Source organism: Sminthopsis crassicaudata, chromosome 3, assembly GCF_048593235.1.
Source record: "Sminthopsis crassicaudata isolate SCR6 chromosome 3, ASM4859323v1, whole genome shotgun sequence".
Lineage (NCBI taxonomy): Eukaryota > Metazoa > Chordata > Mammalia > Dasyuromorphia > Dasyuridae > Sminthopsis > Sminthopsis crassicaudata.
Genome location: NC_133619.1, coordinates 508922764 through 508944772, shown reverse-complemented (window position 1 = coordinate 508944772; position 22009 = coordinate 508922764). Strand labels below are relative to the sequence as shown.

Genomic DNA, 22009 nt, shown 5'->3' with positions numbered 1-22009 from the left:
TGATTTGAAAATGCATATGTGTGTGTGTGTGTGTGTGTGTGTGTGTATATATATATATATATATATGTATGTATATATATATATATACATATATATATACATACATATATATATATATATACATACATATATATATATATATATACTTATGTGTGTATTTACACATATGTGTGTGAACATATGAGTATACATATATTTTTTGTAGAGAAAAAGTATGCCCATTGTTAACAGACAAAATCAGAAAGGGGTCCAGATGTCACTTACTTTTCCTATTTATTCAGTACTGATTACCAACCACATTATCTTCCCTTTATCATGAAAACATTCAAAATGTTTATGCTGTAATTTTTACTTTCTTAATTTATTTCACTTAAATGATTTAATAATTTATTTTTCTATAAGCATCTACCCCTAGCCAAATGTATCAATCCTTAGACTACTGAGGAGGTCACCACCAGGTGAAAGTGAATTTATACAAATAATCAAAGGTCTTGATTAGGAATCCCTTCTCAACTGCATAGGGCTGGTAAGACACACAGTACCCCTGAGCTTCAATGTCCATTTTGACACAATCCAATAGGTCAGTGATGGCTGGTGATGCCTTCCAGGGCCCAAACTTCACCACTGATCTCTTGTCTGTCTCCAGAGTCTGTAAGGCATCCAGACAGCGAGTGGCATCCTCCTCAGTCCGCACTGCACATACCATTACATCAGAACATCGAGCTGCCACAGCTTCTGCTTTGGCGATCCGGATCATGAGCTCAAGGTTCTCATTGTATCCTGGAACTCGGAGCAAGAACTGCTTCCTGGCTACCTGCTCCCCAAAGATCTGGGGTGTATCCTCTAGAAGCTTGACCAGGGGTTGGATCTCATAGAACTGGGCTTCTCTATATACCTCTGGGATGCTCTGTGTAGGCAGCTGTCCACTGCGGAGATATTCCAGGATAGGTCGAAAATGGGTACCTGGTCGGTCAATGAAGATTCTGCCTTGGGAATCAGGCCGAGGAGGCTTGGCTGTGCTGAACATTTCTGCCAGCTTGGAGCCAGGGAATTTTTTCAGGGTGCCCACAGTGGTAGTGTACAGCTCACCTCCCACATTCAGTTCAACAACAAGTGACATCTGTAGATAACCAGAAAGGATTATTAGCACTTGATTATACCCAAAAATTTCATGACACTTTTATCTGCAAAATATATAGTGTGGCAGAATAAGCATTGATTCCAAGTATAAAGTTTTAGCTAGGAATACATAAAGTATAGAAATCCTGGGGAAATCACTTAATCTGATTCTTAATTACATAATTTATTGGATTTTATTTTTTAAAAAGGAGCTAGGAAGGATAAAACAAAATGTAATAGGAATTGATATAAAATCTTACACTTTGATATCCAAAAAATTAAGTTCACAAATGTTAATATAGGGGAGATATAGTTAACTAGAAAATGGTTTGAAAAAAATCTAGGGGTTTTAGTGAACTGGAAGCTCAATGAAAGTCAGCAGTGTGATATGGCAGCAAGAAAATTAATGCAATCTGAAGCTATGTTTAGAGAGACACTGTTCTAAACCAGGTAGTTATGTAGTCCTTCTGTATAAAATCTGGCCAAGTCAGACTACATCTGGAATATTGTGTTTAATTCTGAGTATCACATATCAACAAGCTGATGTGTGAAGAGAGGAGAGTGATCAGGTATAATGTCATGACTAGCTCCCTGGAGGGTCTCAGAATCAGTCAGAGACAGCATCAATCAAAGTTCTTGGTTTTTAGAGGGAGAAGTGAAGGAGGCAGGCAAGCTGCCAAGTGGCTTGCCAAAGATGTATCCTGGATTCTGGAGTATGGAGTCTCTAGCTCCTCTCCTCCTCTTCCTGCAGCCAAGTAACCCCTGACACTTCTCCCTCAGCCCTCCAATCCTTGCCTACAATTACCTCACCACCAAATATTCAGCAAGCACCAATGGTGAAGAGAGCCATCATATCATCATCTCATTTAAATATATGTATATAGAGCCATTATCTCAAATCAAATAAATAATTAACTTAAGTGCTCTGTTTTTTGAGTCAAGCACACCTTTTCAGAGTTTCATCCTTCTACAATCGGGATGTTCATAATGTCTTACAAGGATCAGTTAAAGGATTAGGGATATTTTAACCAGAAGAAGAAAAGACTCAAAGGAGAATCTATAGCTATCTTCAAGTATTTCAAGGACTGTTACATGAAAGAGGGAATAGATTTTTTTCTACTTGGTCTTAGCAGATTTATAAGTAATGGATGGAAGTAGCAAAGAGAAATTCAGATTGAGCAGGAGAAGCTTCCTGACAATGAGGGCTATCACAAAGCTGAACTAAGTGCCCTGGGAGGTCATAGGATCATAAATCTAGAGCCAAAAGGGACCTCAGAGACCATCTAGTATACTCTTGTTTACAGATAAGGAAAATGAAGCTGGCAGAAGTTAAATGATTGGTTTAAGATCACACAGGTTAATTTCAGAAATAGAATTTGAACTCAGGTTCTCTTGACTGCAGAACCTCTTTCCACTCTGCCACAATTCATGTGTTCCTCCTTACTGGAAGCCTAACATCAAAAACTGGAAGATGTATGGTGTAGAGAGTACATGATATATGTAGAATATAATAAATATAATATAATATAACATAATAAGAATAAGAGAATAAGAAAGAGTATGGTCCTTTCCCATTAACTTCTGTGATTCCAAGAATTATATCACAGGGATATGATGAAGAAAGAACCTTTACTACCCTTTAAGCACTATACATACATAAACCATAAACCTAGAATCTCAGGGGTTCTCAAACTATGACCCAAGGGCCAGATGCTGCCGCTGAGGACGTTTATGCATCCTGCTGGGTTATGGCAAATGGGCTGAGGGGCGGAGACAGAGTGTGAGTTTTTGTTTTTACTATAGTCTGGCCCTCCAACAGTCTGAGGGACAGTGAACTGGCCCCTATTTAAAAAGTTTGAGGACCACTGATAGATAGTGGTAACTAGGAACAGGCACCATAATCATTAGTATGGGAAAAAGATACCCAGAGGCAAACTGAGTCACTTAAGGCTCCACTGCAAGACAGTATGAAACCAGAACAGAATCTAGTCCTCCAGATCCCAGCCTGAGTGCCTCTGTTTATATTCCTGGGTCACTGGGTCCCTGGGTTGCTGGGAATCAAGTGAAAAGTGAACTTTTAGTAGTCCTAGGTCTTTATTTGAATAATTTCTCTTAGTGTAGAGTCAAGAACCAAGCTTTGGGGAATATTCAAGTCTGAGGCCATTAGGAGATAAGCTAGCAAACAGAGACACAAGACATAAAGGAGGAAAAAAAAATGGGAAAGTGTTCTAAAAGAGAAAACAGGTTTAATAAAGGAGGTGACTAGCAATGTCACAAATACTGAATGGATCAAGCAAAAGAAAGGCCCAGGATTTAAGGTGTTCCAAGACCAAATAAAACTTGTCATTGCTAAATTGAGTCCTCCTTCCTTCTCTATCACTGTAGAAGCCAACATCAGCCTCCCAGGCTCACCACACATAAGTCACCCCCGGGACTCCTCACTACCTCTTCCCAAATCTATGAAGGCCTGTGGATTTCATCTGTGCAATTATCTGCCTTCCTCTCTTCTCTGCCATCACTCAAGGACCAGTGCTCCTCATCTCATGACCTGATTATTGCAGCAGCTCATTAAGTCTCTAGTCCATCTTCTATTCAACCACTGAAGTGCTTTTCCCTCACTGGGGCCTCTCTACTCAATAAACTCCAATGGCTCCCTATTATCTCTAGGAGCAAATAAGAATCTGTTCAGCATGCAAAGCCCTCTGTTACTTTCCAATCTGATTCAGTGACACTGGCTCCATGATGTTCAAAAAACATGACCCTGCATCTCTCGGCTTCAGGTATATTCTCTAGCTATTCCCTTTGCCTGAAATCATCTCCCTCCTCTGCTCTATTGATCCTCATGGTTCTTTTAAATTCCTACCAAAATTCCATTTTTCAAAAGAAGTCTTAGGGGACACTTTGTAGGTCCTTAGTGAATAATGTTTTCTTTAAATCATTAAGCTCTTACTATGCACCAGGCATTGTGCTAATTGCTGGGGATATAGAAAGCAGCAAAAGACAGCCCCTACCCTCAAAAGAGCTTATAATGTAATAGAGTTACCATAGAAATATGTATAAACATGATAATGACAAGATAAATTGGAAATAATCAACAGAGTGAAAGCTCTGGAGTTAAGAGGGGGTGGAAAACAGTTTCTTGTAGATGATGACATTTTAAATCCTGTACAGTACTATATACATGTGAATAATTATTACTGATCCACTGATAGACTATGAGCTTATCATCCAAAGACTGGTTTAAATACAGAAAGAGTTTATCAAAAGTTTCACTTCAGGATTAATTTTGGTCATAGATCTTCATGTTTTTTTAAGAATTGAAGGATTTGAAGTATGTAACAAAAGCAGGAGGGCCTATCCCAGTGAAATTATAGGCCTTTAAAATATATATTAAATTACAACTTATCCACACTTCTGATAGAGAGCTATTTATATCCAAAAGAACAGGTCATTTATAAAGTTCATCCACTTAATATTATATATGGTTAGTTATTCTACTACCATTATTCTACGACCACACCAAAAATGTATCATGCTGTAATCCTGCAAATTTGTTTTATGAAGGGCTCATATAGTTTAAAATGTACTTTCATCCTTGTGCTAAGTAGCAGAGAAAGGATGCAGAGAAATGCATTTCTGCTACAGTCTCAGTAATAGCTTTGTTCTCATATCCTATTTTCTTGATCTGTGATTTGTTCCTCTGAAATAATATTTCACTTGGCTATTTAGATGATTTCAGTGATGTGTATATATACTTTCTCAAAGCACTATATGAACATCAGTTATTTTCTCTATACCAATTGATGTTCTTCACCATTCCAAAAGATTCAAAATTGCAAGTAACCAAAGCAGGAGGGGACATATGGAGGGTGTAGAAAAGCTGCTGCAGGCTCTAGCCAAGAATGCTTTAAAGCATTAAAAAAATCAGAAGCAACCTAACTGCTCAGGAGAACTGTGTTGCCATGGGCAACCCTAACTAGCACAGGGCATAGGAAAAGAAAAAGGGGGTAGTATCTTTGAATGGCCATTTTGTACTTGATTGGGCAGTATGGCTCCCAAGCCACACACTTAAACAATAAACACCAATAAGAAAAAGAATCAGAACATTGCTCCTCATATACATCCTTCAATTACAAAGCTCAAAGCACTGTCGCGGGGTTATTATTCATTATATCCCCTATATGAAGTAGATGGGTGAAACTGGAACACACATTGAAGTCACATTTTAAAATCATAGAATGTTTGAACTGGAAAGAAACTTAAGAGATCATCCAGTCCAAACCCTTCGTTTTTGCAGATGATGAAACTAAGACCCAGAGAAATTAAAGGAATTATTTAAACACAGCTATGGCATCTGAGGCAAGATTCAAACTCAGATACTTCTCACTGCAGGTCCAACAATCCACACTTGTCCTTCATTTCCAAGAGGACCAATGCTATCACAGGGTGGTGTCTAGATTCATTTGTGAACTAAATTTAAGTGAGACAGAATTACACAAAGCATACTGCCTCATTTTTTCTTCCAGAGTCATCTGTAGCAAGACAAAAGCCAGAATGGACAGTCATGATGATCTTGATGATTGACCAGGCAGTAGGTTCAGGGAGGCCTGGGAAACATGAGTTCAAACAGAACCTCAGGCACTCAACAGTATGCATGTGAACAAGCCTCATATTCACCTCAGTTTCTTCAATTGTAAAATGGGATAATATCTACCTCTCTGGGTGGTTGAAAGGATCAATTGGAAAGTGTTTAGCCAGTGCCTGGCACTTAGTGAGCACTTTAAAATGCTAGTTTTCATTATTTTTATTAGCTATTGTTTTTCACATGATAATCCTTCAATACCCAAATATAATCAACAGTCATGTTTCTCTGGATCTTCTCATCTGTAGACAAAATCCCCTTTTCTATTAATTAGTCCTTTATTTTCATGATTCCCCACCTCTCAAGCTTAGCAATGTCCTCTCTAAAATGTGGTGCCCAGAATTAATACTCCACAGTGGCCTGATCAGGGCAGAGTACAATAGGATGATCACTTCTATTTGTGGGCACTAGATCTCTGTTAGATCACACTGTTGACTCACAATGAGCTTTCACAATAGATCCTGGTGATTTGGGTTTTTTTTTTTTTAATTTATTTGTTTTATTTTAGATAATCTGCTGTTAATCCATGCCATCCCAGTCTTGTATTCGAGGAGCTGATTTTTTTTTTTTTTAAATCCCCTTTTATCCCTATTGAGTTTCATTTTGTTGGATGGGCCCAATGTTCTCACCTATTGAGATCTTTTAAAATCTTTATCATTCAGTGTTTTAGCCATCCCATCTAGCTTTGAGTTTTTGGTGAATTTGATGGTGATATTATGTATGCTTTTATCCAAATAATGTGAAAGTATAAAGCCAGGCACATATTCTTCAAACACTCTACTGGGGACTTTCCAAATTATTCGTAAATCTCTAATGACTTTTTTATGGGTCCCACCATTAAACCACTGCCAAATATACCTAACAATACTATGATTTAGTCCAATCTCTTCCACAAGATTAACAAGAGAAATTTTATCAACATCATTTAAAACGTTCCATAGCCAAAGAGAAGGGAACGCTGCTAAGTAGTAGATACTCTGGTAAAATTCAGACTACAAAACATAAAGGAACACTGTGATAAAAAACTGAATGCATAGTGCAAATCTCATGCCATTATTTCCCCTTTTCAAAAGAGTGAAAATTTTGCTCTTTGGCATTTCACTGAGAGGCTTCCTACAGTACTTACACAAAGTACTTTGAGCCATTTCCTTACTTTCAGGTGCGAACGAGCCAGAGAGCCTGGGGAACTCAAAGGGCCAAAGCCATGGACTGGTTGGCCGGGCCTCTCTGAGCCCGGCGGGGAGAGGATGGGGAGTCGGGATCTGCTTTTTCCGGAGAGCGCAACACTCCTTAGGTTGGGTCTATTCTGAACAGGTTGGTAAAAGATTTCAGGAACGGGCGGGGAGCGCGGAGGGTTCGTGCCCGTGCGCTAGAAGGGTAGAGTAACTGCGCAGGGCGGCAAGTGTGCTCAATCAAGTAGTTGTGGCTGTGTGCGGGCGAGGTGCGTGGGAATCCGTGCGTGCAGGTGCGGGGGAGAGAGGGGTTGGCAGGGAGCACACGTGAGTGGGGGCGGGGGGAGAACAGAGGGGTGGCCAAAAGCCAAGGTGTGAGGGAACGTCCCGAAGCCCGGGGCAAGGGGAGACTAGGGTACAGGCTGGAGAGAGAACTGGCAAAGCCCCCAGACCCTCTCCGCTAGCTGAGCTCACCGTCTGTAACACCGCAGGCTTCCCCGGGGCTCGAGGCTCGGCCATCAGACTCATTCCTTTTCCCTGGAAAGGCCCCAGACTGGGCGCGGGCTGAACCGGACTACTTGGCACCTGTACTGCGTGGACAAGCTCCGCCAGCTGCGGATGGTGCGGCCGCGGCTGCCCAGCCCAGCCGGACCAGGTGAGAGGGGCGGGGCCCAGCCTGGCCAGGTGAAGCGGGGTGCAGTTTAGGGGAGGAGACTGGAGGAGGAAGCAGTTCTGCAGGCCGGGCCTTCGAGTCTGGAGCCTCCGGGAGTAAAGGCTGAGGAAGGCCCCTTGGCTGCTGCTCCTGGGGCTGGGTAGGCTAGGTAAGGTGTGGGGGCCGAAATCGGAGGCTTTACGTCCGAGGCTTGGCTCTATGACCTTGAACGAATGTCTGTCTTCTGCCTGTCATCCTCCTCCGTAAAAAGGGCGGGTAGAAAAGGTTCCAAAGTTCCTTCCAGCGCTACGTCTTGTGGCCTCCTTACCGTTTTTAAATGTTGGTACTTTAACTACTGGCTTTCCCCCTGCTCTTTAAAGTTTATAAAGCGCACACCTCTCAGATACCTGTTTTAGAGTTCAAACTTTTTAAAGTTATTTAGCCATGGCCCCAGAGATGTGGGGGCCGCCCTGTTTCCAGCCCGAGCACCGCAGCTGTGGGCCTAGTACTGTTGCCTCCCAAAGACAGAGCACATGGGCTTTTACAAAAATGCTACCTCTCAGCAGCCCTGTGAGGTAGAGTGCACAGATTATCTATGCCCATTTACAGACGAGGAAAGATTGATGGGTACTTGTCCGGAGTCACGATATGGAGTTCCATACCCTGGGAAACTGTCTGGATTTGAAGAGGGAGATTCTGGGTTCTACTTTGAGCTTTGTCATCCATTTCCTGTGTGAGTTAGAGCAATTTCAATCTCTTGAGTTGCAGTTACATAAATCTGTGATCCAGCTCTAAGTCTATGATCTTGGGAGCCTAGGTTTGCATTTGTAGCATAGGTCTCAATTGATAGCGCCAATTAACATTTATTTAGCACCTACCATGTGCCAGGCACTGTGCTAAACACTGGGGAATAGGAAGAAAGATAAAACACAGACCCTGCCTTGGCAGGAGCTCACAATCTAATGGGAGGGAGAACATGCAAACAGTTGATTAATGTTTTCTGAGAGAAGTCACATGTCAAGCTATTACTAATCCTCATCATGTTCTTCTGAATTAGTAATGGCATAGAGGATAGAGTGCTGGGCCTGAAATCAAGCCCATTGTTATCTATTGTTCTTTCTTCAAATGTTATAAATATCCATAATTTTATCTGCTTCTCTTTATGTAATAGCATAATGGAAGTATGATATAATAGATAAAGCATTTAACTGAGAATTAGGAGACCAGGTCCTCACCTGGAAAATGAGAGACCTGAACTAGATGACTTCAGGGGTCTATTTTCAATACTAATATCTTATAGTCATATGAACATGGTGTAAATAACTAAACCATTCTGCAATAAATAAATTAGCCTTATAACTTTATTACAAAATTGCAAAAAAAATTATAATTTCTTTTTTCTTTTTATATATTTTTAATTGAAATTTATTTTTTTTCAAAGCCCTCCATTTTCAAAATTTATGCATAGATATTCCTCCATACCCACTCCTGCAAAGGCCTATGTTCCAAATTTTCTTTTCTCCCTCCCCCTCCACTCCTTTCAGCTGGCAAGCAATCCAATACATGTTAAACATGTAATTCTTCTATATATACATTCACAATTATGCTGCACAAGAAAAATTAGATCAAAAAGGGGAAAAAATGAGAAAGCAAACAAAATGCAAGCAAACGACAAAAATGAAAACATTGCGCTGTGATCCACACTCAGTCCCCGCAGTCCTCTCTCTGGGTGCAAATGGCTATTTCCATCACAAATCCATTGGAACAGGCCTGAATCACATCACTGTTGAAAAGAGCCTCATCTGTCAGAATTGATCATTATATAATCTTGTTGCTCTACAATGTTCTCTTGATTATACTCACTTCACTCAGCATCAGTTCATGTAAGTCTCTCCAGGCCTTTCTGAAATCATCCCTCTGATCATTTCTTATAGAACAATAATATTTCATAACATTCACATACTATAACTTATTCAGCCATTTCCCAACTGATGGGCATCTATCAGTTTCCAGTTTCTTGCCACTACAAAAAGAAAGGGCTGACAGAAACATTTTTGCACATGTAAGTCCTTTCAGGTCAGGTTTCCTGAAGAAACCTGTGTTTTATCTGGGACTTCAGGGAAGGCAGGAGGTGGAGGTGAGAATAAGATGAAGAGGGAGAGCATTCCAGGCATGGGAGACAGCTGGAGAAAATGAGGACAGTTGAGAGATGGAGTGTCTTATTGGAACAGGAAGCTGGAAGCCAGTGTTATTGGATGAAAGAATATATAGTAGGGAGCGAGGGGCAAGCAGACTAGAAAAGGAGAAGAACCTGGTTATGAAGGGCTATCTCCACCAAACAGGCTTTTGTATTTAAAGCTGGAGATGAGAGATAGGCAGATACTGAATTTTATTCTGAGTTGGTGGTAGGGTTGATAGGGGTGGAAGTTGTAATGTTCTCTTTCCTGGTTTGGTTTTCTGGAGATCTCTGGTCTTCCTTTCAGTTCAGTAATCACCACAAGTACAGCCAGGTGTTAAATTCCAAATCCTTTATTATCCCTTTCAAAGTCTTGTCTCCTTTCCTGAGGCCGGGTTAGCTTTCTTGAGGCCTCTCTCTCTCCTTGGTTCTGAGAGCTTGACTCCTGCCTCCTTCTCTGCTCTCTGACTCTCTCTGAATCCAAAGGTTTGTGCTTCAGCCTCCATCCACCACAAAGGTGGATGATGGAATGAATCTGTCTCAGCCTCCAAGAGCTTCTAGTGCACTTGTTTTTTTTTGGCCCTGAGAGCTTCTTGCTTATATGCTCCACACTGAGTACACACCAATCATTATTTCATTAGGAAACCATCATTGTAGTAGGATTAAATCAATGCTAAACTAGATTTAACCATTATCTCCTCAATTCCACTTAGTACCTTGTTTCAAGTTTTGGCTCATTACAGGTAGTATTAATTCTGATTTTCCAAAGATGGAAACAAACTTCTGAATTAACTGAGATTCAATGACTTTGTCCAAGGTCACACAGCAAGTACATTTATCAGAGCTGGAATTTGAATACAGGTCAGAATTTTTCTCAATAGTATTTTATTTTTCCAATTACATATAAACATAGTTTTCAATATTCATTTTTGTAAGATGTTATTGAGTTCCACGAATCCAACCACACTGGAGAGAAATCTGGAATTATGCCCAAAAAGTTATCAAACTGTGCATACCCTTTGAACCAGCAGTGCTATTACTGGGCTTATATCCCAAAAAGATCTTAAAGAAAGGAAAGAGACCTATATGTACAAAAAATGTTTGTGGCAGCCCTTTTTATAGTGGCCAGAAACTGGGAAATTAATGGATGCCCATCAATTGGAGAATGGTTGGGTAAATTGTGGTATATGAATGTTATGGAAGATTATTGTTTTGTAACAAATGACCAGCAGGATGACTTCAGAAAGGCCTGGAGAGACTTACATGAACTGATGCTGAGTGAAATGAGCAGAACCAGGAAATCATTATACACTTCAACAACAATACTGTATGAGGACATATTCTGATGGAAGTAGATATCTTCAACAAAGAGAAGATCTAATTCAGTTCCAATTGATCAATGATGGACAGAATCAGCTACACCCAGAGAAGGAACACTGGGAAATGAATGTGGACTACTTGAATTTTGTTTTTCTTCACAGGTTATTTTTACCTTCTGAATCCAATTCTTCTTGTGCAACAAGAGAACTGTGTAAGGATGCGGTTCCCGCAAAACAAGAGAAGGGAATTGTAAGGGCCCTTTAAGTAGGCGGCGCCACAGTGCAACAAAAGATTCCAGTGACCCAAAAGTAATCTCTGTGGATATTAGGACTGTCCTGTGGGTGGGATCTTGGCCATATTGAGATCGCTTTGTAATGGGTGACGACTCTCTCGCTGATTGGCTGTGTGTGTGACCTCACAGGCCCTTTAAAAGCCCGCTGCAGACAGCAGTCCCTCTCTTTAACCTGGCTCCCTGAGCCAAGCTGATGGATAGCCCAGAGAGGTAAGGATTTTGGTAGTGAACACGTGGGTCTTCTGACCAGGCGTTCACTAGGGAACCAACAAGTCAGAGCATCAAGTCAGGGCATTATGTGAGTAGGTATAATAAAGGCTTTTAAGATTACACGAGGATGTTCTTGAGCGTGCTACCTGTTATTAAGCTATAGATTCAAGAGATCGTGGCCAGAGAGCTTTGAAGGCCTCAGAGGAGGCGAGCCAGGTAGAGTTCACACTGCAAAGGTCAGTGGTCAAAGGTACTCTGTTGGGCCTAGGGCAGACTAGTAATTGTAACTGCCAGGAAGGCATGTTACAGAACTGTATGGTTCTGCACACATATATTGTATCTAGGATATATTATAATATATTTAACATGTATAAGACTGCCTGCCATCTAGGGGAGGAGGTGGAGGGAGGGAAGGGAAAAGTCAGAACAGAAGTGAGTGCAAGGGACAATGTTGTAAAAAATTACCCATGCATATGTTCTGTCAATAAAAAGTCATAATAAATAAAAAAGAGTTCCAAATTTTCCTCCCTTCATATCTCCTCCTCAAGATGGCAAGCAATCCAATATAGGTTATACATGTACAATTATTTTATTTTGTTTTATTTTTATTATAGCTTTTTTATTGACAAAACATGTGCATGGGTATTTTTACAACATTGACCCTTGGAAAACCTTCTGTTCCAAATTTTCTTCTCCTTCCTCCACCTCCTCCCCAGATGGCAGGTATTCCAATACATGTTAAACTATTTGTTAAATCCAATATATGTATACATATCCATACAGTTATCTTGCTGCACAAGAAAAATTGGGTTTAGAAGGAAACAGTAGGGCTTATTATAACTCAGCCAAGTTTGTTAAACATACAATGAAACATTCTAATGTTGAATCACCGACTGGAAGCCACACTAGTTCCTCTTCAGGGTGAAAAAAGGTCAGTTGCTTGTGATGTTGAGGTTTGAATGGCTTCCACCAGGATTTAAGTGCCATTTTTAGACTTTTAAAATGATTCCATGGGGTTTCTTGGGAAAAGTGAGGACTAAATGATGGGTTTGGAGACTGAGCCTGAGTTTTCTCATTTGTCAAATGCAGGGCTTAGACTAGATGACCTCTTAGTAGGCAGTAGAATACAGTGAGTCCTGGCTCCAGAGACAGAGCCTGGGTTCAAATTGGATCTCCAGAAGTAACTACCTTGTGATCTTGGGCAAGTCTACTCTGGTCTTGTTTCCCCATCTGCAAAATGAGAGGAGTTGACTAATAGCCCCTATAGCTCCTTCTAGTTATGATTTGGACACAAATCCTGGTTTTATTACTTGCTGCCTCAGTTTCCTCATCTATAAAATGAGAGGGTTTGACTAAGAGACCATAAAGGCTCCTTCTAATCCTGAATTCTATGATCACAAAAATGTTTACACATGTATGACATGGAAAATGAGAGAATTATACAAGCTCTCTTTCAGAGGAATGGAAAATTAATTTGTTTTTGTTTTAGCTCCCAAACTGAATTGCTAGTCACTCTATAAAAAATTTATTATTCTATCCACTATGCCACTTAGCTTCCCTGGTGGAATGGACAGATGAAAACAATTATTTCCAGTTGCCATGAAGGTGGCTGAAGCAGGTGCTGTGGAATGCTTAGAGCTTAGTCGGACATCGCAGATGCCAAGGTCATCCACTGCATCCCATGCCATCACCAGACATCTTGACTTCTATTTTGCCTCTGAACTTCAGTGACTGGAAGAGATAATGAGTCTGACAACTTTGTGCAGCTTTGCTTCACTTAAGTCATGCACAAATCAAACCATCACCTCATAAAGTCTTTGGTCTTCTTCAAAAACAAAGGATGAAAAAACAGGAATAATGTGATCTTCCCTAAATCATCTTGTATTTACTTATTTGTTGACATGCTATATCCCTGAATAAAATGTAAGTTTTCTAAAGACAAGGGCCTGATTTCTTTTATGTTTGTGTATTGTCATCCAGCATATATATATATATATATATATATATATATATATATATATATATATATATATATATATATATGTATATATATATATATATATATATATATATATATATATATATATATGTATATATATATATATATATATATATATAAACAACATTTGTATGACGCTTTAAGTTTTGCAAAGTATTTTGCAAATATAAGCTCATTTTAGACTCACAATAACCCTAAGAAGTAGGTGCTTATTATTCTCATTTTGCACATAAGGACATAGAAGCTGACAGCGAGTCAGTAATTTGTCCTGGTCACATAGATAAATAAATGTTGGAGGTAGGATTTCAATTCAGTTATTCCCATTTGGAAGTCCAATATTGTCCTATCAGCTGCACCACCTAGCTACCTAATGGATGCTTGCTGAATTGGCCTGCACTGCAGGAGTGGAAGCCTGACTTGATAGAAAGCAAGCCCACTGATGAAATACGTGAAGAATTGCAATCTGGAGTAACCTAAAAATCATTGATCGTCTCTGAACCATACTTTCCTCATGCATAAAACAAGGATTATAACTCCTCTTGCATTATTTATCCTCTAGGGCCATTGAGAAGAAAGCATTTTTGTAAACCTTAAAATGTGATAGAAATAGGATCTATATTATTCCCATAGGGAAACGTCTCGCCCTCCTCCTAACCAGGGTAGTGGGTCACTGCCAAGATACAGCATCTTGGGGTTCTTAGAGAAAGACTCTTTTGTTGAAGCTGGCTTTCTATTAACAGGTTGCCTGTGGCAACCTTCCCTCATAGTCCAGACAATGCAAACTCATCCTATCGACGAGCTAATCTTACTGACTGGTCTGGCCAGCTCAGACACAGGAATCTTTGTGATCCTGGCCATAGGGTATTCCCACAACAATCAACAAAGCTTCTCTTTCTTCAGCTCTATCTCTAACCCTAGGTAAAAGCAGGAAAAGAAGAAACATTGAATATTACAGTTAGCAGGAACTTGCAGAGGCCAAATAGGTCAAATCATAGTTCAACAAGGATCCTTTCTACCACATACCTTATTCATGGTAATTTAGCTTCTGCTCAAAGACTGTTGGTATGGGACACAAGACTTCCCAAACTTTCCACTTGCGATCCCTTTTTGCCTGAGAAATTTTTTATGTGACCCCAGATGTAGAGGTATATAAAATAGGTATGCAAACCAAACATTTATTAATAATAATTTGTAATTTCACAACCCCCACATTCAGTTACAAGACTCCATAGAGATCATGACCTACAGTTTAAGAAACTTCAGTATAGGGACAGCCCATTGCATTCTTGGAGACACTAATTATTAAGAAAGTTGTTTTTTCCATTTAGAGTCATGAAAAAATGCTCTAAATCAATTCTGCTCAGAGAGATGCAAATGAAGACAACTCTGAGGTACCACTACATACCTCTCAGATTGGCTAAGATGACAAGAAAAGATAATGATAAATGTTGGAGGGGATGTGGGAAAACTGGGACATCAATACATTGTTGGTGGAGTTGTGAACTGGCCCAGTCATTCTGGAGAGTAATTTGGAACTCTGCTCAAAAAGCTATTAAACTGTGTATATACCCTTTGACCCAACAGTGTTTCTACTGCTATATCCCAGAGAAATCATAAAGGAGGGAAAAGGACCCACATGTGCAAGAATATTTGTGGCAGCCCTTTTTGTGGTGGCAAGGAACTGAAAATTGAATGGATGCCCATCAATTGGAGAATGGATGAATAAGTTGTGGTATATGAATGTTATGGAATATTATTGTTCTGTAAGAAATGACCAGCAGGATGATTTCAGAGAGGCCTGGAGAGAATATGAATTGATGCTAAATGAAGTGAATAGAACCAGAGAACATTGTATATAACAAAAAGAAGATTATGTGGTGATCAGCTGATGGATGTGGCTTTTTTCAACAAGATGATTCAGGACAATTCCAATAGACTTGTGATGGAGAGAACCATCTGCATCCAGAGAAAGGACTATGGAGTCTGAAGGTGGATCACAGCATAGTATTTTCACCTTTTTTGTTGTTATTTGCTTGCATTTTGTTTTTTTCTCATTTTTTTCCTTTTTGATCTGATTTTCCTTGTGCAGCATAATATGTATAGAATTGTACATGTTTAACATATATTGGATTACTTGCTGTCTAGGGGAGAGGGTGAAAGAAGGGAGGAAGAAAAATTTGGTACACAAGGTTTTTCAAGGGTGAATGTTGAAAATTATTTTTGCATGTATTTTGAAAATAAAAAGCTATTAATTTTTTTTTTTTTTTTTTTACCTATGAAATTCTTTGCAGTGTCCATCCATTGTTTCTAATTCTGTCCTTGTGGTCCAAGCAGCTCTGCTTGGAATAGTAGCCTTTTAGATGTTAAAGAGATCTTTTGTGTGTTCCCCTTTCACTTGACTTTCTGGATGAAAGTTTCTTCTCTTCTGTACAAGAAAATTAACTCTGGCCCAACACTTCTGGAGTTCTTCCTTATCCTTGTCTTTCACTGTTTAGTCTAATTCATAAATCTCCGCCCATTAAGGAATAGTTTGGCTGGATCACTGATAAGGGCAGACTTCAAGAAACAATGACAAATATTCCTTTAGCCAGAGATTATAGCTTTGAGAATGAGTAGTGCTGAGCTCATCTAGGAGTGGTCAGCCTATAGCATAGACTTATTTTTTTTTCCGTAGAAATTACCTTATAGAAACTTATTTCCCTCTTCCTTGTTTGTATTAATTTGAGGCATTTCTTTTCTTTTCTTTTTTTTTTTTATTTGATGGACACAGTTTTCACCTGCACTATTTTGAGGGATGCTTTCTTGCTACTACATTTTCAACTCCTTTTGCAAGCCCTGAATGAAAGAAATATTATTTAAGTTTTGACATAGAAAGCTTCCATTCTTCCCATGTATCTAATGATTAAAGCAATGTATTTGGAGTCAAGAGACCTAATGTGTAGGTCTGGCTCTCCAGTAAATTATTGTATATCTTTGGCAAGTTGCTTTATGTTTTTAAGAATGCTTACTCATCTATAAGATGATAGTGATAGATAATTAAATGATTTCTAAAGCTCCTTTCATTCAAAGTTCCAATATTACATATTCTAAGATTCCTTTTATCTCTAACATTTTATATCCTAAAGTTCTTTGCCAGATCTCACATTTTGTGACCAGTGTAATTTAGAATATAAGATATGATGAGAAGGCAATGTTGGAGGCCAGGCTTCATCCCTACAAATGTGTTCTCTCAAAAGCAGTTCCTTGGGTGACATATATACTTAGTTCAATGAGACTACTATTACTCAAAATATTTTGGTAGCTTCTCTTTAAGAATGTCACATCACAATCCTTGTGGAACCACCAATATCCTTGCTTTATAATCATACTTTCTTTTAAAAATTTTCCTTCAAAAAAGGCCAGAAATATTACATGATATCTTATTATGAAACCTAAAATCTGGATTCAGGGACTTGAATTTCATTTGGTTAGACCATATATTATAGGTAGTCATTCAAGGTCTGTTTTTAAGCAGAGACACATTGCAAGGATAATTATTTACATAGAACTTTAAGGCATTAACACTAATAAGAAAGGGAAAAGGACCTATATGTACAAAATGTTTATAGCAGCCCTTTTTGTGGTAGTGAAAAATTGGAAATTAATGTCCATCAATTGGGGAATAGCTGAGTAAAGTAAGTAAGTGATGATAAGCAGCAGATTTCAGAAAAACCTATAAAGGCTTATATGAACTGATGCAAAGCAAAATGAACAGAACCAGAACATTGTACACAGTAACAGCAATATTGTACAATAATCAAATAAAACTGATTTAGTTCTTCTCAGCAATACAATAATCCAAGGCAATTAAAAAGGACTCATGATGGAGAATGCTATCTGTATTCAGAGAAATACAGATTGAAGCATACTATTTTCACTTTCTTTATTTCTTTGGTGCTTTTTCCCCTTTTGGTCTGTTTCTTCTTTCATAGTTATAACTAACAGGGAAATATGTTTTACATGATTGCATATATATATATATATATATATATATATATAATATATTATCAACTTAGTGTTTTAGAAAGAAGAGAGGGAAGAAAGAAAAATTTTGAACTTAAAATTTTGTAAAAATGAATGCTAAAAATGTCTTTACATATAATTGGGAAAAATACTATTTAAAAAATGATAAGCCCAGCAGCCCCACCTGGAACAATAAAGAAAAATTTTTGTTCTAGATATGGAATTTTTAGATTTTTAGATATGGAAGTCTGCCTGAGAAACAACCCAAAATTTAAAAACACACACATACATACAAAATAATATAGTAGCTCTTTTAGTCCAAAGCAATAAAGTTTTAAAGTGAGACATATTATCTCATTTGAGCCTTAGAACAGTCTTCTAACATTATTATTACAGTACTAACCCTATTTCATAGATGGGAAAACTGAAACTAGGGAATTTACCTAAAGTTATACACTAGTAAATGTCAGAAGTAGAATTCAAACTCTTTTTTTTTTTTTTCTGATTCCAAGGCTAGTGCTTTGTCCATTTTATCACATCCAAAATAACACAGGTGGGAAATTTCAGAGAGTCTCCCAGATTTAAGTGAAGGACTCTTCTTCCTTGAGTCTGTGTATTTGAATAATTCTGGGTGTAGGGAAAATGGATTGGAGAGAAGAGAACCTTGAAGCAGGAAGGCTGTTGTCCTAGCCCAGTGAACAGGGAATGTGAATTCAAACCAGGGTGATGGCTGGAGGTGGAAAGCAGGGATACACGGGAAGACTATTTTGGAAATGCCAAAGAAAAATGGCAAAAGAAAAAAAAAATTGGTTTGAGTAATGGCAACTTCAGAGGAATCAGTGTGCTGCCTTTCAACAGAAATAGTTTGAAGGGGGAAGGCCCTCCTTTGGAGGCATTGGGATTTACAAAAAAGACCATTCATCTTCCTGTTAGAAGGCCTAAGTGCTAGTGCTAACCATATCACCTACAATTATGTGGTCTAAAGCAGGCCATCATCCCTTTTTGAGTTTCTTTGTCTTCCTCTTCCTCTATCAACTGAAAGGCCTGAAGTGGACCAAGGGCTCCTACCCTTTTTGTGTGCCATGAACTCCTTGGAATATTGTTTTTAAACTTATCAAGTAAAATATGTAGAATTTCAAATAAAAACATAGATAAGTGATAATAAAGATATGTTTTTTCCCAGCCAAGTTCAAAGATCCTCTGAAATCCATTCTGAAGCCCAAATTAAGAACATCTGGACTAGATAATTCCTAAACTCTCCTCCAGAAATACCATTTTAAATGTAAGTTTTTGATAAAACTGATTTCTTGTTTCACCTCCTCTAAGTCTTGCTAAATCTGGGATAGAAGCATTTCCTCCAAACAAAGCATTTCTCATAGTTCTTCTTGGAGCAAGAGCCTTTCCTCTCCTTTTATGAAAGTGGGAGTTTCCCCCAAGTGTATATCACACTTATGTCAAAAGATGGACACGCTTCCCATTTCTTTCTCTAAGTCACTTGAGCTTATGTTGATCATGTAAGAAGATATCAGTTAAAACACTTAAAAATGTAAAAAGATGAGAGGCAGCATGGGATAGTGGATAGTGAATTGACCTCAATCAGGAATAAATGGGTTCAAGACCCACCTCTAAAACATACCTCCTGGATTCCCAGTTCCCCAGGTAGCATCTAAGGATATAAAATATGGTTCTCTATTGATAAAAGGAGTTTCAGGTTAAGGTTAAAAACCTTAAAGTTATGCTATATGAGGATCAATTGAAAGAACTAGGGATTCCCAATGGATAGGATTGTGTATGTGTGGGTGTGGGTGTGTAGAATGTGGAACTGAAAATGAAATGAAATTGGATTAAACAAAAGAAAAAAAAGTTAAGATTAAAAAAAGAAAAAAAATTAGAGATACTAAGTTTAGAGAAGAGATTTAAAAAGGAAACAAGATAGCTATCTTCAAGTATTTGAAGGACCATCATTGAGGATGACTCATTTGGCTCAGCCTCAGTAGGCAGAACTAAGCAAAGAGTGGGAAGTATCAGAGGGGAGGGTTTAGACTTGATGTTAGGAAAAAACTATCTAGCATTTCAAAAGTATCCAAAAATAAAATGGGCTTTCTCAGGATGTAATTAGTAGCTTTCCCTTTACTGGAGGATACAAAATATTACTCTAGGAAAGCAGATATTTTACTGAAGTCCTTTTTCCCTGTTGATCTTGTTCCAGGACCTAGACCACTGCCTTTTAAAAAAATATTTTATTTTCCCCCCAGTTAGATATAAAGGCAATTTTAACATTCCTTAAAAAAAAATTTGAGTACCATTTTTTTTCTGTCCTTCCCCCACTTTCCTCCTCCTTGACATGGAAATAATATGGCTTACTTTCACATGTTCAGTCATGCAAAACCATATTATAGACTCTAGATTCTTTTTTTTAATTAATTTTATAATTATACATTTTGACAGTATATATGCATGAGTAATTTTTTTTATAACATTATCCTTTGTATTCATTTTTCCAGATTTTCCCCTCCCTCCCTCTACTCCCTCCCCTAGATGACAGGCAATCCCATACATTTTACATGTGTTATAGTATAACCTAGATATAATATATATGTGTAAATCCAATTTTCTTGTTGCACTTTAAGTATTGGATTCCGAAGGTATAAGTAAACTGGGTAGATAGACAGTAGTGCTAATATTTTACATTCACTTCCCAGTGTTCCTTCTCTGGGTGCAGTTGTTTCTGTCCATCATTGATCAACTGGGAGTGAGTTGGCTCTTCTTTATGTTGAAGATTTCCACTTCCATCAGAATATATCTTCATACAGCATTGAAGTGTACAGCGATCTTCTGGTTCTGTTCATTTCACTCAGCATCAGTTCATGCAAGTCTCTCCAAGCCTTTCTGAATTCATCCTGCTGATCATTTCTTATAGAACAATAATATTCCATAACCTTCATATACTATAATTTACCCAACCATTCTCCAATTGATGGGCATCCATTCATTCATCTTCCAGTTTCTGGCCACTACGAAAAGAGCTGCTACAAACATTTTGGCACATACAGGTCCCTTTCCCCTCTTTAGTATTTCTTTGGGATATAAGCCCAGTAGTAGCACTGCTGGATCAAAGCGTATGCACAGTTTGATAACTTTTTGGGCATAGTTCCAGATTGCTCTCCACAATGGCCGGATTCTTTCACAACTCCACCAACAATGCATCAGTGTCCCAGTTTTCCCACATCCCCTCCAACATTCATCATTATTTGTTCCTGTCATCTTAGCCAATCTGACAGGTGTGTAGTGGTACCTTAGAGTTGTCTTAATTTGCATTTCTCTGATCAATAGTGATTTGGAACACTCTTTCATATGAGTGGATATAGTTTCAATTTCATTTTCTGAGAATTGTCTGTTCATATCCTTTGACCATTCATTTATCAATTGGAGAATGGTTTGATTTCTTATAAATTAGGATCAATTCTCTATATATTTTGGAAATGAGACCTTTATCAGAACCTTTAACTATAAAAATATTTTCCCAATTTGTTACTTCCCTTCTAATCTTGTTTGCATTAGTATTATTTGTACAGAAACTTTTAAGTTTGATGTAATCAAAATCTTCTATTTTGTGATCAATTATGATCTCTAGTTCTCCTCTGGTCATAAATTCCTTCCTCCTCCACAGGTCTGAGAGGTAGACTATTTTCTGTTCCTCTAATCTATTTATTATCTCATTCTTTATGCCTAAATCATGGACCCATTTTGATCTTATCTTGGTATATGGTGTTAAGTGTGGGTCCATATCTAATTTCTGGCATACTAATTTCTAGTTTTCCCAACAGTTTTTTTCAAATAATGCATTTTTATCCCTAATGTTGGTATCTTTAGGTTTATCAAACACTAGATTGCTATAGTTGTACCCATTTTTGTCCTTTGTACCTAATCTGTTCCACTGATCGACCGTAGACTCTAGATTCTTAAATTAAGGGTCTTATATATGAATGGGGGGGGTCACAAAATTATAATTTATTATCAGTAAATGTTTGATTTGTATATCTATTTTATATATCTGTACCTGAGGTCATATAAAAATTTCTTGGGCAAAAAATGAGTGGAAAAGAATTATATATATTTTATAATATATTATATAATTTACATAATTATATAATATATTATAGACCACCTCTTAATGTGTTAAGGAGAGCTATAGGGGAAAAGATTAGACTTGTTTTCCACAGTCCAAGAGGAAGGAATTATTTCAGAGTTACAAGACATATTTAAATAAAGACAAATTTAAGACAACAAGGCAAATTTAAGCAAATAGAAAATGAAGGAAAAACTTCTTAATTAATGAGTGAACAAACATTGATTAAGTACCTACCATGTTCCTGGTATTTGAGATAGTGGCCCAATTTCTATCTTCTATCATTTTCTTGTTGC

General features: G+C 38.1%; 2 protein-coding genes and 1 long non-coding RNA gene across 5 annotated transcripts in view; 1 reads left to right on the top strand and 2 right to left on the bottom strand.

Moving 5' to 3' along the window:
• NDUFC2 (NADH:ubiquinone oxidoreductase subunit C2) overlaps window positions 1-22009 on the bottom strand; it is a 108902-nt gene that overhangs the window by 35168 nt on the left and 51725 nt on the right. The window lies entirely within an intron of this gene.
• On the bottom strand, window positions 387-7572 carry KCTD14 (potassium channel tetramerization domain containing 14). 3 transcript variants are annotated; one of them, XM_074303981.1, is made up of 2 exons: window positions 7408-7572; window positions 387-1120 (listed from the first exon to the last, which is right to left on the bottom strand). In XM_074303981.1, the coding sequence occupies exons 1-2, from the start codon at window positions 7459-7461 to the stop codon at window positions 449-451; spliced, it is 726 nt and encodes a 241-aa protein (XP_074160082.1). In that variant the 5' UTR covers window positions 7462-7572; the 3' UTR covers window positions 387-448. The 3 variants fall into 3 exon arrangements, with proteins under 3 accessions (XP_074160082.1, XP_074160083.1, XP_074160084.1); XM_074303982.1 differs by lacking the exon at window positions 7408-7572 and adding an exon at window positions 6888-7119; XM_074303983.1 differs by lacking the exon at window positions 7408-7572 and adding an exon at window positions 6915-7119.
• Window positions 7115-13517, top strand: LOC141563212 (uncharacterized). Its single transcript, XR_012488371.1, has 3 exons — window positions 7115-7202; window positions 7425-7588; window positions 13137-13517. It is a non-coding gene; the product is annotated as an uncharacterized LOC141563212 (long non-coding RNA).